We start from the raw sequence: 17,511 nt of genomic DNA on the forward strand, positions 1-17,511 counted from the left end.
AAGGCCCGAAGCCAGCAACAGCAGCGAATTGTGAATGCTGCCCGAAGAAGTTCATGACCGGGGATGGGGTGACAGAAGGAGGAAAGGGAGCAGAGGGGGGAGAGAATTGCTGCACGCAACTGGAGGGAGAAAGAAAGGGAGAAGGAAGATGAGGGAGGGTGGGAAAGGAAGGAATGAAAGGAGATGCCAGGGCATGGAGGGGGAGGGAGAGTTGAGAGAAAGGGAGAGAGATGCCAGGGAAGGGAAGGAGACAGAGATGCCAGACCGTGGGGTGGGAAGGAAAGAAAGGAGAAGAGAGAGATGCCAGAGGAGGTGGTGACAAAGAGAGAAAAATGGAGAGGTGGCAGAGCTGAAATCAATCATGTACAAAGGGGCACAGGGTAGACAGTTTATGGAAGGAGCATAGAAAGAGGGAAGATGCCATATGAAACAGGGAGAGGGCGGACAGTGAATGGAAGGGGCTGATGCTGCATGGAAGACAGAGAGAGGACAGATGCTGGCTACAAAGAAGAGAGTGAAGACAAGACGATTAAAGCAGAAATGACAAAAGATAGAAAAAAGATCTTTTGTTGCTTTAGAATAAAATAGTATTGTAGTTGTATTGATAAAACTTTTAGAAACAAAAAATAAGGTAATCTTTTTATTGGACTTATTTTAATACTTTTTTACTAACTTTTAGAGACCAAAACCCCCTTTCTCAGGTCAGGACAGTATAATGTAACAGCAGTATACTATATTGTCCTGAAGGAGGCTATGGCCTCTGAAAGTTAATTGAAAAATTGATTAGCCCAATAAAATGGTATATTCTTATCTTCAATTTATGTTTTATTTTTATTTGTTAATTTGTAAAGTGGTGATTGTTATGTATCAGTTTTTTCAAATTTACATCTACTATCTTTATATTTTGAACAGTATTAGGGGACAAGTGTCACTGTTTCTGTGGTGTTGCATTGTATGCAGAGTCTGGTTTCTTGGCGGTTCAGTTTAACTTTTGTCTACATATTTTTATTTTTAGTTTGTGATTATTCCATATTGGGCGAGGGTGTATCTGTATTCTGTGTGTATGAAAAGGACATGGTTTTCTGTTAGCATTGATTGTACAGGATCAATTGATTGTGCAGGATCTGGTTTGTTTAGTTTTACAGTGCTTGTGTTGGTGTTCTAGTGCTCACTGCAGTTTTAAGATGCTGCCTTGTCCTAGGTGCACCCTTGTTGTGTGACTCATGGATTATTACTAAAAAATAACTTTTTTATATAGAGGAGAGGGTTGTTAAAAATGATTAGCACTGGATTTGATGACCCTATTCTAACCACCAAATTTCCCCGTCCCACCCCACCCGGCTTTTTCATGCCACCCGGCTGAAAAAAATTTCTGGGGAGAACACTGAAGGTGATCAGGTAAGCCAGCTAATTTCATGCATGAAAACTCCCACTGATAGAAATGCTGAAAAAAAAATTGATATATATAATAGTAAACCTCTCCAATTACCAATTATCACAACAGGAGACTTCTGAACTATCAAAAGGTCTCATTTTGTCCTGTAGGCAAAATGGATGAGCGAAATACATGGGCCATTTGGCTTTTATTTGCTATCATGTTTCTAATTCAACTCTACACAGACCTAGAAGAATTCTTTAGGAAACTCCGCTTGAAGTACACTTAAACAACAAAGAAACTCACAGACTGGAATACAATTATAAAAAAACCTGAAAAAAAACATTTTATCCCACAGGCTGGACAAAATACAAAACTAGACATTAGGGCTCCTTTTACAAAGGTGTGCTAGCGGTTTTAACGTGCGCTTAGCACGTGTTAAAATGCCACGTACACTAGCCACTACCGCCTCCTTTAAACAGGCAGTAATTTTTCGGCTAGCGCGCACTATAGTGCACGCTAATCTTGTGCGTGCGCTAAAAATGCTAGCGCACCTTAGTAAAAGGAGCCCTTAAAGTTTCAGACACAGGGTAAAGCCACAACTTTCCAGCAAACAAAAGAAAATTCTGTACAACTTTTCTCCACCAGAACGAGCTGCCATACAAAGCTTTCAAAATAATAAAAAAAAAAAAAAAACACATTGTCATCAAACTTGTAGACAGTGATTATGGACACACAGAAATATATTGAAGGAGGACACGGACAACTCTCAAACAAGGGGCTCCTTTTACGAAGCCACGTTAGCGGCTTTATCGCACATACCTTTTTAGCACGCGCTAACCCCTGCGCTAGCCAAAAAACTACCGCCTGCTCAAGAGGAGGCGGTAGTGGCTAGCGCGGCTGGCAAATTAGCACGCGCTATTACGGTGTTAAACCGCTAACGTGGCTTCGTAAAAAGGAGCCCAAAATGTACTACAGAAAACTGACTGAAGAACCCATACTAGATTACACTACATAGCTGAAAAACCTTAACAAAACACTCTCAAAGCAAATACAACCATATTTAAAGAAACTCATACTTTTCCATCCTTCTGTGGGCACCTTCGACATGCTACCCAACATCCACAAACCAGGTAACTCTGCCAGACCAATCATATATGGTATTAACACTCTCACAGAGGAAATATCTGGACTTATAGAGGAAATGTAAAAACTCCTAGTGCACAAGACAAAGAGCTTCATACAAGACACCATACACTTCCTGAACAAATTAAAACAATATCAAGCAGTTAATACCTAATGCACCAATGGATGTAGAATCACTATACAGAGATATCTCCATGCAGATGGCATTGCTGTATGTCAAAAATTCCTAAAAACATCTACCTTGGACCACCAATACTCACCGGAAGCTATTACAATATTAATCAAGTTCATTCTAACTCAATTATTTCCGCTTTAACAATTACATCTATCTGCAAACCCTGGGCACTGCTACAGGCACCAGGATGGCCCACATTATGCTAACCTCTTCATGGCAGAACTGGAAGACACATTTCTGAATACATATCAGACAAAACTCCTGACATACTACCAGTACATTGATGATATTTTTATGATTTGGATTCGAGGGAGAAAAGACTCTCAAAAGGTTTTACAATTCTTTCAATACATACCATCCTAAAATCAAATTAAAAATGGATTACTCCTTAGACAAAGTCAAATTTCTAGACATCAGTTTCCATCAACAATAGATATATACAAATATCTTTATACAGAAAAACTACAGACCAATGCATCTTTCTCCATAACTCCAGCTTCCATCCCCTCACACACAAAAAAAACCCCCATCATACACAACCAAGCTACACGATACCACTGTATCTGCTCCGACCCAAAAGCCAGAGATAAATACCTCAAAACCATGATTGAACCTTTTAAACAAAAAAGGATACAACTCCAAAATCATCTCCAAGAACAATGCCTCCTCCCTTGAAATACCCAGAGAAAAACCTATTGAAGTACAAAGGCAAGAAACCACAGAGAGAATCCCCCCGATAGTGACATACAACCCAGAGCCGGAAAAACTGAGGAAAATCATAAAAGATCTACAGTCACTAGGGGTATGAATTACTTAAAGAATTATTCCCAGCCCCACCCATGCTGGCCTTCCGACAACCACCCAAACTGAAACAAAAACTGGTGAAAAACACACTCCCTACACAAAGAAGAGAATGGCACACTTCCCAGCAACAAAACTAGCTGCAGACCATGCCAACATATTTCACAAGACCTCACAGTCATCCACATGAGAATAACACTCAACATAAGGGGATCCTTCAAATGCTTATCTTCAGATATAGTTTATATCATTCAATGCAACTGGTATGAGAAGGATGCTATATGAGAGAAACAAGCCAGATGCTAAAGACTAAGATTAATTTACATAGATGTCATACTAAAAATTGCAGTGCCAACTAGAAAACTCGTATCACCTCTGTGGGACATTTTAGAAAACTAGAACACTACATCAATTATTTTATTGTGGGAAAATTAAAAAGGAAATTCTAAGACAATCCAGAATGCAAGACTTTTGGGATCAAAATGAAAAAACATTTTGACAACCACCAGAAAGGACTTAGAGACATTGGCTTTCTCTCCCATTACAAATCATAATTTTTACTGCTTTGACACCTTCATATCACCCTTCCATTTCAAGTTTCAAGGAAATTCTAAGACAATCCAGCATGCAAGACTTTTGAGATCAAAATGAAAAAACATTTTGACATCCACCAGAAAGGACTTAAAGACATTGGCTTTCTCTCCCACTACAAAACAATTTTTACTGCTTTGACACCTTCATATCACCCTTCCATATCAAGTTTCACATTTATTTAAAAATTTGATGCAAACGTTTATCAGTTTTCTAAGTGATGTACAATACTAAAAAAAAAAAAAAAAAAAGGAAAATTATAACATACATAGACTAATACAAGCAACAAACGCTAGACTTACTCCACACTCAGGAAAAAGGGTAAGAAACTACAATAAATTATAGGATAGAAGAACATGTAAAGGAAAAATAGTTAGGGGGGGATTAGTTGAAACCAAGGCTACAAACTGGGATTGAGGATTGACCCAGATTTAAGGAAAAAGTGTTTTACAGCATCCAAATCTGAAGTCTTAAGTTTCAAAAGCATCTTTAAAAAGAAAGCTCTTCAGGGATCCTTTAAATCTGTCTAGAACTGTGTCCTCCCTTAAATAAGCTGGTAAGGAGGTTCCAGAGTTGTGGGGCTGTAACAGAAAAAATGTTAGTATATCGTGTATCTATCACTTTCAAGGATGGGATGGACAGAAGGTGCTGTTCATTTGATCTAAGTGTTCTGGATGAGGAGTAAGGTATAAGCAGCTTATCTAAAAACATGGGTGCTTTGGACACTAGAGTTTTGAAGATTATTAAAGCTATTTTATACGCTATCCTATAAGAAATTGGGAGCCAATGTGCATTTTTCAAGAGAGATGAGATGTGATCAAACTTTTTTTGCCTTTGTAATGATTTTAATTGCCCCCCTTCCTGTAAGACTGTAATGTGAATACTTTGATGTTTTACTCTTATATACCGGTAGCTGTCTTCATTTACTTAACTATGATCTGAAGGAGGATTACCTTCGAAAGCTAATCTATCCATGCTCTAGTTAGTCCAATAAAAAAGGTATCACTTGGATTCTTTTATTTCTACATTTTTTAAATTTATTTATTGCAATTTTAACATAATTTCACAAGAGACCACTTGTTCAAGCAAAACAGAAAGTGAAACGAAACAAAAATCCATACGAAAAAGGAGATTACCACTGAAAAATAGCTGGAAAGCGATGACCACAAATGCTTACAGTCTAAGCAACAAAGTTCATGATCTGCAAGCCCTGATGTTAGAGACAGATCTAGATATTGACACTACCACAGAGACATGGTTCAGTGAATCACATGGATGGGATGCAAACATACCAGGATATAATCTTTTTAGGAAGGACAGAGATAGTCAAAAAGGTGGAGGAGTAGCTCTCTATGTAAAGATGAATATCCAAGCGACCGAAATGCAAGGGAACCGGGGAGAGGAAGAAGTGATATGGATAGCTCTGAAAAGAGAAGATGGAACTTCTATCTACGTGGGTGTAGTCTACAGACCTCCGACTCAATCGCTGCAAATTGATAAGGATCTGATTGTGGATATCCAAAAGTTTGGAAGGAAAGAGGAGGTTCTGCTGTTGGGAGATTTCAACCTGCCGGATGCGGACTAGAATGTTCAGTCTGCGGAATTAGAAAGAAGTAGGGAGATTGTGGATGCCTTTCAAGAGGCTCTGCTCAGACAAATGGTGACGAAACCCACAAGGGAAAAAGTGATATTGGATCTGGTCCTCACAAATGGAGAGAGTATCTCTAATGCTCGAGTGGGTGCTCACCTGGGAGGTAGCGATCATCAAACGGTTTGGTCTGATATAACGGCTAAAGTGGAGAGCAGCTGCACGTTACTTAAAGTCTTAGATTTCAAACGTATGGACTTTAATGCAATGGGAGAGTACCTGAAGAAAGAGCTGTTAGGATGGGAGGACATAAGAAATGGAAAGACAGTAGTCTAAGCTGAAAGGAGCGATAAAAATGGCTACGGACCTTTATGTGAAGAAAATCAATAAAAACAAGAGAAAAAGGAAGCCGATATGGTTCTCCAAACTAGTGGCGGAGAAAATAAAGGTGAGAGAGTTGGCGTTCGTGAAATATTTAAAAAAACCAAGAAGAGGAGTGCAGAAAGGACTACAGGGTGAAACTGAAAGAAGCCAAGAGAGATACATCTGGCGAAAGCACAGGTGGAAGAACAAATGGCTAAAAATGTAAAAAAGGGAGACAAAAATTTTTTCTGATATATTAGTGAAAGGAGGAAGATGAAAAATGGAATTGCTAAACTAAAAGATGTTGGGAACCAATATGTGGAGAGTAATGAGGAAAAAGCAAATGTGCTAAACAAATACTTCTGGAGAAGGACCGAGATTGTCTGGCAAAGGTACATGAGAAAATGGAGTAGATTCTGCGCCGTTCATGAAGGAGAGTGTTTATGAGCAACTTGAAAAACTGAAGGTGGACAAAGCGATGGGACCAGACAGGATCCATCCCAGGATACTAAGGGAGCTCAGAGAGGTTCTGGCGAGTCCTATTAAAGACTTGTTCAACAAATCTCTGGAGACGGGAGTGATTCCTAGGGATTGGAAGAGAGCAGATGTGGTCCCTATTCATAAAAGTGGTCACAGGGATGAAGCAGGAAACTACAGGCCGGTGAGCCTCACTTCAGTTGTTGGAAAAATAATGGAACTGTTGCTGAAAGAAAGGATAGTGTACTTCCTTGAATCTAATGGGTTACAGGATCCGAGGCAACATGGCTTTACAAAAGGTAAATCGTGCCAAACGAACCTGACTGAATTTTTTGATTGGGTGACCAGAGAGCTGGATCGAGGACATATGCTAGTTATAATTTACTTAGATTTCAGCAAAGCCTTTGATACAATTCCTCATAGGAGGCTGTTGAACAAACTTGAGGGGCTGAAGTTAGGGCCCAAAGTGGTGAACTGGGTTAGAAACTGGTTGTCAGACAGACGCCAGAGGGTGGTGGTTAATGGAAGTCGCTCGGAGGAAGGAAAGGTGAGTAGTGGAGTCCCTCAGGGTTCAGTGCTGGGGCCAATCCTGTTCAATATGTTTGTGAGTGACATTGTTGAAGGGTTAGAAGGAAAATTGTGCCTTTTTGCAGATGATACCAAGATTTGTAACAGAGTAGACACCGAAGAGGGAGTGGAAAATATGAAAAAGGATCTGCAAAGTTAGAGGAATGGTTTAATGCCTGGCAACTAAAATTCAATGCAAAGAAATGCAGAGTAATGCATTTGGAGATTAATAATCGGAAGGAACCATATATGCTGGGAAGAGAGAAGCTGATATGCATGGACGGGGAGAGGGACCTTGGGGTGATAGTGTCCGAAGATCTAAAGGCGAAAAAACAGTATGACAAGGCAGTGGCTGCTGCCAGAAGGATGCTGGGCTGTATAAAGAGAGGTGTAGCCAGTAGAAGGAAGAAGGTGTTGATGCCCCTATACAGGTCATTGGTAAGGCCCCACTTGGAGTATTTTGTTCAGTTTTGGAGAGCGTATCTGGCGAAGGACGTAAGAAGACTTGAAGCGATCCAGAGGAGGGGGAACGAAAATGATAGGAGGCTTGTGCCAGAAGACATATGAGGAAAGACTGGAAGCCCTGAATATGTATACTCTAGAGGAAAGGAGAGACGGGAGATATGATTCAGACGTTCAAATACTTGAAGGTTATTAACATAGAACATAATCTTTTCCAGAGAAAGGAAAATGGTAAAACCAGAGGACATAATTTGAGGTTGAGTGGTAGTAGATTCAAAGGCAATGTTAGGAAATTCTACTTTACGGAGAGGGTGGTGGATGCCTAGAATGCGATCCCGAGAGAGGTGGTGGAGAGTAAAACTGTGACTGAGTTCAAAGAAGCGTCGGATGAACACAGAGGATCTAGAATCAGAAAATAATATTAAATATTGAACTAAGGCCAGTACTGGGCAGACTTGCACGGTCTGTGTCTGTGTATGGCCGTTTGGCAGGGGATGGGCTGTGGAGGGCTTCAGTGGCTGGGAGGGTGTAGATGGGCTGAAGTAGGTTTTAATGGAGATTTCGGCAGTTGGAACCCAAGCACATTACCGGGTAGAGCTTTGGATTCTTGCCCAGAAATAGCTAAGAAAAAAGTTTTAAAAATTTAAATTGAATCAGGTTGGGTAGACTGGATGGATCATTCAGGTCTTTATCTGCCGTCATCTACCATGTTACTATGTTTAATATTTAAATAAAAGAAACAACAAATACGTAGTATACATTTATACTAAGGAAAAGGGATTTAATTATTTCTTAGACCTCAATTCAAGGAGTGGGGGGTACACAAAGTGTAAGGAGCAACTCAATTAAGCAAATAATCAGGAGGACTAGGCTTAGTGGAAAAGTAAAAAGGCCCTACTTTTCATTATGACTATCTAGATTTAACTACACTTTCCCTGATGCTATTTTCTTCAAATCTAGGAATGCTCTGAGTTGTTCTGGCAAAAAGAAAACATATTTTAACCCTTGACATTTAACTAAGCATTTGCAGGGATATATCAAAAGAAAAGTGGCTCCAAGGGTTAAAGTCTGAGGTTGCATTGCCAGAAAAAGTTTCCTCCATTCCTGTGTGCTCCTTGAGACATCTGGGAATATCCATATTTTTTTTTCCATGAAATAGAATTTGAGATTTACAGAAATACATCCTTAGAATTGCATTTAGGTCCTGTTCAAAGACCAAGGAAACTAATAGTGTAGCTCTCTCACTGTTTCAGAGGATAGTGTGAATTCCAATAATTCAGTAATATTTAGGGGTTCCATCGCATTTGGAGCTCCCATGGCTGTAGAGGTAGGCAACTGCTTCTTAATAGGTAGATAATATATACGGTTCAGTGGTAGTATATGTTCTGGAGAGTATTTCAATATATCTATCAAATATTTTTTATACATTTCAAGGGGTATCACTCCAAAGGCCTTCGGAAAATTCAGTAATCGTAAATTTAACCTTCTATTATGATTTTCTAGTTGCTCAATTTTTCTATTTAGAATAATTTTTTTTTAAGGATCCCATTTGTCAATTCTTGTAAATTCATTGACCTTGTTAATTTCTGAGGAAAATTCTTCTTTGGTAACAGTCACTGATTTCCCCCAAAATGTCTATGGGACTCACAAGGTTGGTCAATTCCTGCGAAAACCTGGCTACAGTTGTATTCAGCCTCTCAAGAGCTTCCCAGATATTTTCAAGGGTAACCAAGGCAGATTTCTTCTGTCCTGTTCCAGCCGAATGACCAGTTGCCAAGAATCTCTGCTCTCCTTGTTCTCTCGAGAGCTCAGCCCCTTCCAACGGAGTTTCCCCAGATGTTTCCTTAGTGCATGGGTCACCTATCTGAGCTGCGAGTGGAGCAGGGCACGGTGGCGGGATAGTCTCCGGAGGATAGAGAGAGATACTTCTAGCCCAAAATCAATGATAGCTCCTTGTGCCGGCAAAAGCTCAAGACCCACGAGGGCTAGTTATGGCAGCCACGAAGTTCAAAATTGAACGCTGGGTTGGAGTCGAAGTCTGTGCAGTGGAGGGATCCAGCTGGACACCACCCTTCCTCTTAGAATGAGGCATTGAGGTAACTATTTCCGAGGCAAACAGCTTTACGATGTTAACACTGCCGCCCTATACCGCTGCCCATTTCAACATATTATCACTAAAATACAAAAAACACTAGCTATTTCTTGCCTTTTCCATGGATGCCATTATCTTGCATATGAACTGACCTGCATGTTGACATATGATGACTCAGGGGTGAGACGCACTCTCTCTGAATTTTGCTGGGCTGCCGCTGCCCTCTCTGCTGCTCTTTCACTCCCAGGAGCCTTTTTGTCTGCCACAGGATTCTCAGAAGCACTCAGCTCTGAATCGGACAATAACCTGTCTGTAGTGCTACAAAACACAAATTCAGAGTTACACCAATTTGCTTTGCAAAGTTTTATTATTGCATTTAGAAAACAGGAATTTGGGAACATCGGTTTGTTTGTTGCCAGGTCCCTATCTGTGCTGTTCAATTGTTTTACACTCAACAATGAGGTCTGTGAAGCTTGCCACAGCCAAGACCTATAAGTAGAGATGAAGGAGGTGCTGGAGAAAGTCAAATTGCTTACCTGGAATAAATCAGACATCAGACACCAATACAGACTCTTTCAGGAGATCAGAATAACTGTTAAGATCTGAACATGCACAAAACTTCTATGCAACCACCTCCTCACCTAATATCTTCAGTCAATGCTTAGCTTAGCACTCAATTCCTCCTAGCATGATGGGTGGGTCAGTGTTTCTACAGGTGTTTTGTTAAAGGTGAGCAACTTTGCATCCTCCATAGATTGGGAGGATGCATGAACCACACAAGTTGAACTTCCATTGTTAATAGTTTATGCATCTTAATTAATTTGGTTGTAAAGCAGAAATCTGTCAAAACGGTATTGAAGCTGACTGTTAAAAACAGAACCTTAAAAATAAGACACTGTATGAAAATATTGTTTATTCTAAACATTCAGGGTGAAACGAAAAAAATAACTCCCAAGCAGTGGCGTACCAAGGTTGGGGCGGAGGGGTGAGAGGATGCAGTCCACTTCAGGTGTATGATCTAAAGGGGTGTACAACCAGCACACTGGGTCCAGGACCTCCTGCCCTGCTCTCCTGAACCAGCAGCAGTAAACTTTAAATTAAGCCATTGAGGGACCTTCCTGCACCTCCCCACAGCTGCCAGTCCACCTCCTCCAACACCACTTCCTTATTCTTGAGTAGGGTTACCAGATATTTGGGGGTCCGGATGGCTTTTCAAAACCAGGCACTTTGTCCGGGTTTTGAAAAGCTTCTAAAATTGCTGTTGGGCAGAATGGCATCCATGCATGTGCGGATGCTGTTCTGCTCGACGAGATCAGGAAGCGGGGTCAGGGCTAGGGCGGAATTGGGGGCATGATGGGGCAGGGATCGGAGGAACAGAGGGGGCCTTGGGGGGGGGGGACAGGTCTAGGGTGTCCAGATTTTCCAAACAGAAAATCTAGTAACCCTATTTTGGAGCAGAGCTGGTAGCTGCAGGGAGGTCCCGAGTTGGCTGCATTTAAGTTTAGAGCCGCTGCTGCTGGTTCAAGAAACATACAGCAGTGGTGGGGAGGTGAGGGGGTAGGATACTGGATGGCATTGGGTTGGAGGGAGAGAGAAGGGTGTAGGATACTTGTATGGAAGGGTGGTGGAGGGAGAGCACTAGGGGTGACTGGGTGAGGAGAAAGAGGAATGGGAACCATAAACTATTAACTTCCATTGTTAATAGTTTATGCATCTTAATTAATTTGGTTGTAAAGCAGAAATCTGTCAAAACGGTATTGAAGCTGACTGTTAAAAACAGAACCTTAAAAATAAGACACTGTATGAAAATATTGTTTATTCTAAACATTCAGGGTGAAACGAAAAAAATAACTCCCAAGCAGTGGCGTACCAAGGTTGGGGCGGAGGGGTGAGAGGATGCAGTCCACTTCAGGTGTATGATCTAAAGGGGTGTACAACCAGCACACTGGGTCCAGGACCTCCTGCCCTGCTCTCCTGAACCAGCAGCAGTAAACTTTAAATTAAGCCATTGAGGGACCTTCCTGCACCTCCCCACAGCTGCCAGTCCACCTCCTCCAACACCACTTCCTTATTCTTGAGTAGGGTTACCAGATATTTGGGGGTCCGGATGGCTTTTCAAAACCAGGCACTTTGTCCGGGTTTTGAAAAGCTTCTAAAATTGCTGTTGGGCAGAATGGCATCCATGCATGTGCGGATGCTGTTCTGCTCGACGAGATCAGGAAGCGGGGTCAGGGCTAGGGCGGAATTGGGGGCATGATGGGGCAGGGATCGGAGGAACAGAGGGGGGCCTTGGAGGGGGGGGGACAGGTCTAGGGTGTCCAGATTTTCCAAACAGAAAATCTAGTAACCCTATTTTGGAGCAGAGCTGGTAGCTGCAGGGAGGTCCCGAGTTGGCTGCATTTAAGTTTAGAGCCGCTGCTGCTGGTTCAAGAAACATACAGCAGTGGTGGGGAGGTGAGGGGGTAGGATACTGGATGGCATTGGGTTGGAGGGAGAGAGAAGGGTGTAGGATACTTGTATGGAAGGGTGGTGGAGGGAGAGCACTAGGGGTGACTGGGTGAGGAGAAAGAGGAATGGGAACTCCTAGACAAGCTCAAAAGACCTTCAGCTTTTCCTTTTTTTATAAATCTTTATTAAATTTTATAAATCTTTATAAATTTTTATAAATCTTTATAAATCTTTTCCTATCGTAATAAATTTTACATTACGCTGGTTCTAATCATAATTATTTTAGCAAAGTTTTGTATTATTCACCGTTATCATTTACGGCTATTGTAAACATAATGTAAGTAAGTCATAAGTCTGTAAATTCAAATATTTTGTGTTCCTGGCTCTTTTAGTCCATACAGACTGTTTATCCACTATCTATGTCATTTTTGGAATGTCCCGTCATCTGGGACACACGATAGGAAAAGGTTAAATTTCCAAACTACCATAGTGCAAACAAACTGAGAGGATAGAAATCACATCACATCTGTCAGATGTCATCACTCATGTAGCTGATCTTTTCTGCTCATCAACAGACTTAAAGATCTCAATATGTATACTTTGGAGGAAAATGCACCAAAATCAAGAGTAAACAATTCAATACTCAGAAATAATCAAAATGCACCAAAATTGTGAATAATTACTCAAAAATAATCAAAGTGCACCAAAATCGATTTTTGATTATTTTTGAGTATACAATATTTCTCCTTTCTGTTTTTTTTTATTTTCCAGTACTTTGGAGGAAAGGCAGGAGAGGGGAGATATGATAAGAGTTGTTTAAATACCTATATGGTATAAATGCGTATGAATCAACAAATATCTCAAAAATGCTGCACCAAGACACTTAAAAGGAACAATAGGCCGGACCCAACACAACCTCACAGAACCAAAAACTGTCCCATAAATTTAACATAGAAACTAATCATAAACAATAATAATAATGCCTCCAGCCTCACAATCACATATTGCTTGACAACCGTAACTGTTGGCGGCGTCTTGCCTTTGCTCGAGTTTAGCGTTGGTTCCTGAAGCGGCTTTTGCAGTTCCTGAAACCATGCTTGGTCGAACCTTTGACGAAGTCTAATATACAACGGAGTAACTTCTAAGATCAGAGCGCTAAATAGACAAATTAGTTCAAGAAGTTAAGTACTTTTTTGACTTGGAATGTCTGTGACCGCTCCCGTTCACTTCACTGTGTCAAATATTTTTATTTAAATTGCTCCATAAATTAATCATATATATTTATTAAAGTGTTTTTGGCACTAATTAATTACACTATATTGTAGCACACAAACATACCCTATGATGGTGTGCAGCGGTCAAGTAAGTTATTGTGCTCTCTGATTCTGCTTTGTTAAGCGACTGAGTTGCAACTTTGGTTGCTTTCTCCCTTAGCTTACTTCTTCATACTGAGGGTATGGATCACAAATTATTATTATTATTGTTTATGATTAGTTTCTATGTTAAATTTATGGGGCAATTTTTGATTCTGTGAGGTTGTGTCAGGTCTGGTCTATTGGCATAAATGCGTATGAGGCAAGTCTCTTTCATTTGAAAGGAAGCTCTGGAAAGAGAAGGGATAGGATGAAGTTATAGTAACACTTTCTCATGAATTTGGATAAATAGGGACTACAATACCAGGCTTCCGCCAAGAAGAACTTTTTTTTTTTTTTTTAAAGAGGAACTTCACCAACTGATAGGTGGAATAGTGAAATAGGTTCTGTGGAGTACTAGTGAAATGGTTTCAATCTTCTTCAGATCATACCAATAGAATCTTCTTCAAATCATACCCATGAGGGACATCAAATCATACCAATAGAACTAAATATGGTGCAAGAGAAGCAGAGTCATGCAGCTGGTGGGCAGTATAGACTTCACCAGCAGAGAAGTCAAGGTGCCAGAGGACAGAAGTTTCACTAACAGCAAGTAGGCCAGTGAACAAAGGTATAGTAGTCAATTAAGGTGGAGACAGAGAAGTGGTGTAGCAGAATAAATGAATGGAGTCGAGGGCACACATGAACCGAGTGGACCTCCCCATCCACTCATTCATATTATATCCACACAATCTCACACTTTTTTCTCATCCTAACATACTCCCCACTAACTTGACACTAACAGCCACTAAGCTGCAGGTGGATATGTATTAGGAGTCAGATGTCCCAAAGGGTCTTTGTAATGGAGTGGGTGGCCGGGGGAGGATTAGTAGGGAATTCACATTCCACTTGTCGTTTTGTGATTTCTTGTTCCATAATATAAAACTGGGTAAGAAAGCCCATTTTGTTTGGCATTCATAAAAACTGCACTCTTCCACAATATTCTTATAAACAAGTGCATCACTGTAAAAGAACAACAAAAAAAGCAGTATTGTAAACTGGATCATTGAGGGCATACGTACTGTAAATGGGAATTCTTGATGCCTTGCAATAACTGTACTGTTTGTCTCTTAGTGCAGGATACTTTAGTGGAACCTATCATCTGCTTCAGTTCACTGCTATTTGCTGAATGTGAAGGACTTCTTGGCATGCCCACTTCTACAAAGGCATCATTACAACCTACAACACCAACCATTGGTTATTAATACAGAAAAGTAAAAAACATTCAAAAATATCAATAGTAGTCTTTTACACTCAGGCCTTAGCCATGCTGGATTGAGGAACATACTTAAGCAAAATTTGCCTATCATTCAATTTGTCATTCCTCCAGTGATCTGAGTCATTTTGGAAGCAGATTTCTTATAAAACAACTTAGGAGGCCATAAACCAAAAATATGCCAATCTATAAAAATAACTTTGGCTAAATGTATTCTCTGAATATGATTCTGATGACTGACAGTGGTTTAGGTAGACAAGCAATGCTGTCAGTAAGGATTTGGGATTAGCTCACACCTTTCCAAGTTGATCAAGGAGAGTTATATTCAGGTATAGCAGATATTTTCTTGTCCCCAGAAATTTAGAGTTCAGGTCTGTACAAAACCACAAGGAACTGCAGTGGGATCTGACCCAGGCTTCCCTGGTTGTAATGCCACTGCTCTAACCATTCGGCCACTCTTCCACTTCATCAGTATGTCTTCAGTTTACTTTTTAGGGATTGGCGAATTGTTGATACAACTACAAATGATTTGAAAACTGCAAGTGGGAAATTACATTTGCTTGAATGTCAGACAATACTTTCTGAATTATTTTCAAAGGGTACATAATTTGCATCAGTTAAAAATTTGACTTCAGTCATACTTGAAATTCTCTTTTCTGTAATTCCCCTCAATCTTTAGCCCAGCAAAATACACATTTCATGGATCAAGCCCAATGATTCGATCTCTGTTAGAGGTAGTTTGCACTAATGTTAAGAACATTAAGGAGAACACTGCCATGAGCTACTTTAGTGGGGGGGGGGAGGAAGGGGATTCCTCCCGTTTTAGAGAATGACACGAGGACAAATTTTTCCCCGTCCCCGAGAGCTCTTTTCCTGTCCCTGCCCCATTCCTGCAATTTCCATCCTCATCTGCACAAGCCTCAAACACTTTAAAATCATAAGTGTTCGAGGCTTGTGCGGTTAAGGCAGAGCTTACAGGAATGGGGCAGGGACAGCGACAAAACTCACGTGGACAGGACGGGGAAACTGAGTTCCTGTGGGGACGGGGACAAATTTGTCCCCGTGTCATTCTCTAGTCATGAGTCTTCAAATTCATGGCTGGTTATTTTCCCCCGTTTTATTAAACCTATCCTTCCCCCCCCCCCCCTCCCCTTTACATTGCAGCAAAGGTCCCAAGGGCAAGAGCTATGTATTAGGGCTTCTTCCAAAACCTCAAAATTCTATTACCGAGTGCCACAATTAACAATAGTTCCTTGCCTCCCCACCCTCCTACAGGGGTGTCAGGAATCAGAGGATTTTCCACATAGTAGCACACAGCGCTGCCACTAAGCCACCGGGCTGGACACTGACACAAGATGTATTACTACTACTACTTAATGCTGATTCTTTTTTACTTATTTAAATTTATTTTTTTAAAGGGGGATATGGCAAAAGAGAGCTGGTACAGTCACTTCTACATGCTCCTTTGGGTTTCCAGCTCAATTGCAAATAGGACCTTCATTTACTGTATAACCACCTGAAGGACTTTTCTCTATTTCACATCCTAAGGCTCCTTCCAGTGTTTTTGTTTCTAAGGACAGTCCTTACTAGCAAGCAATGTATCCAGGTGGACAATGGCTTCTGAATCTGAACATAAATACACAGCAACTATTTATTGCACATCGACGAGCCTCTTATGCTTCCACAAATATCCACTGCTGACTGCTAGTAGGTTACACAGACGTAAAAAAATAAGCGATACCTTCTGTAGTATTAGACTTGGAGGTCACTTGCTCTGAAGAACTGTGACTATTAGTCTGTCTTGATGGATCAGTGTGGTTTGTGCTCAACACTTTCTCTCCTAGAGATGAAGCCGAAATTGTGCCATACTTGATGTTTGCAGGCTGTCAGGTTACAAACATACACATATTTGTCAAAATTGAAATGATCTCCTATCTTTAACAAATGTACATATTAAAATACAGCCACAAACCCACAAAAAAATCTTTTAAGATATGGATTCTGAAAAGCAAGATATGTTTTCTGTGGCATATAAGAGAAAATAGGACAGTGTGCGTGTTAAATGAAGTTTGCATAAAGCCAAATTACTTTGTAGTAGCAGGTAGTCTCCATGGACAGCAGGATATAAATCCTTACAGATGGGCAACGTTACTGATGAAGGCCAGAGTGAGAAAAAGCTTCTCCGGCTTATAAATTTTCTAGAAGCTTTTGAGAAGCCTTACTGCACATGTTCATCACTTCCTGCCTGTCGCTGCCCAACAAAGACCACGAAGATAAAGCTTAGGATAGAAAACTCCAAAGGGAGGCACGTGGGTATATAAAGATGTGACATTCTCTCCTTGGAGAACATTTACTATAGGTAATCTGATTTTCTCCTAGGTCAAGAATGTCATGAAGTCCTTACACATTGGACTCCCTAGCTAAAAGTTGCTTTTCCAAATAGAAATGAGATGTCCATTTTGTTTTGTAAACCTCTTCCACAAAAGCCGATATCAAGTGGGCTACCAATGCAGCCATCTCTCAGACATAATTCAAGCAGCTTTTATGTGGGAAAATATCCAAGGCCTTTCTGTCACCATTATAACCCTCTTCATTTAGAACTACAAGACTTTCTAATGGGGTCTCTCGAAGACAGAATTACTTATGATACAATGTCAAGCAGATTCATGGAAGGGTTATATCCTCTCAACATCCATGCTGTGAAGCAAAAGAGTTCTCTGAGCCTGCGAGATTACTGTTGGAGAATACCCCCGTTTTATGCGTACTTTTATAGAAAATTCCAAAAGAAGTATTAATAC

The 17,511-nt window shown here is 40.6% G+C and overlaps 1 protein-coding gene across 2 annotated transcripts in view; it reads right to left on the reverse strand.

Annotated features, from left to right (window-relative positions):
* Positions 1–17,511, reverse strand: part of BICC1 (BicC family RNA binding protein 1) — a 276,580-nt gene that overhangs the window by 33,394 nt on the left and 225,675 nt on the right. For both annotated transcript variants that reach the window (XM_033941758.1, XM_033941759.1), the window contains exons 13-15: positions 16,455–16,596; positions 14,520–14,676; positions 9,790–9,955 (exon numbers count right to left, since the gene is read on the reverse strand). In XM_033941758.1, the coding sequence (XP_033797649.1) occupies positions 9,790–9,955; positions 14,520–14,676; positions 16,455–16,596 (465 nt within the window). The remainder of the gene's footprint in view (positions 1–9,789; positions 9,956–14,519; positions 14,677–16,454; positions 16,597–17,511) is intronic.

The sequence above is a fragment of the Geotrypetes seraphini genome, chromosome 4 (genome assembly GCF_902459505.1).
Source record: "Geotrypetes seraphini chromosome 4, aGeoSer1.1, whole genome shotgun sequence".
NCBI lineage: Eukaryota > Metazoa > Chordata > Amphibia > Gymnophiona > Dermophiidae > Geotrypetes > Geotrypetes seraphini.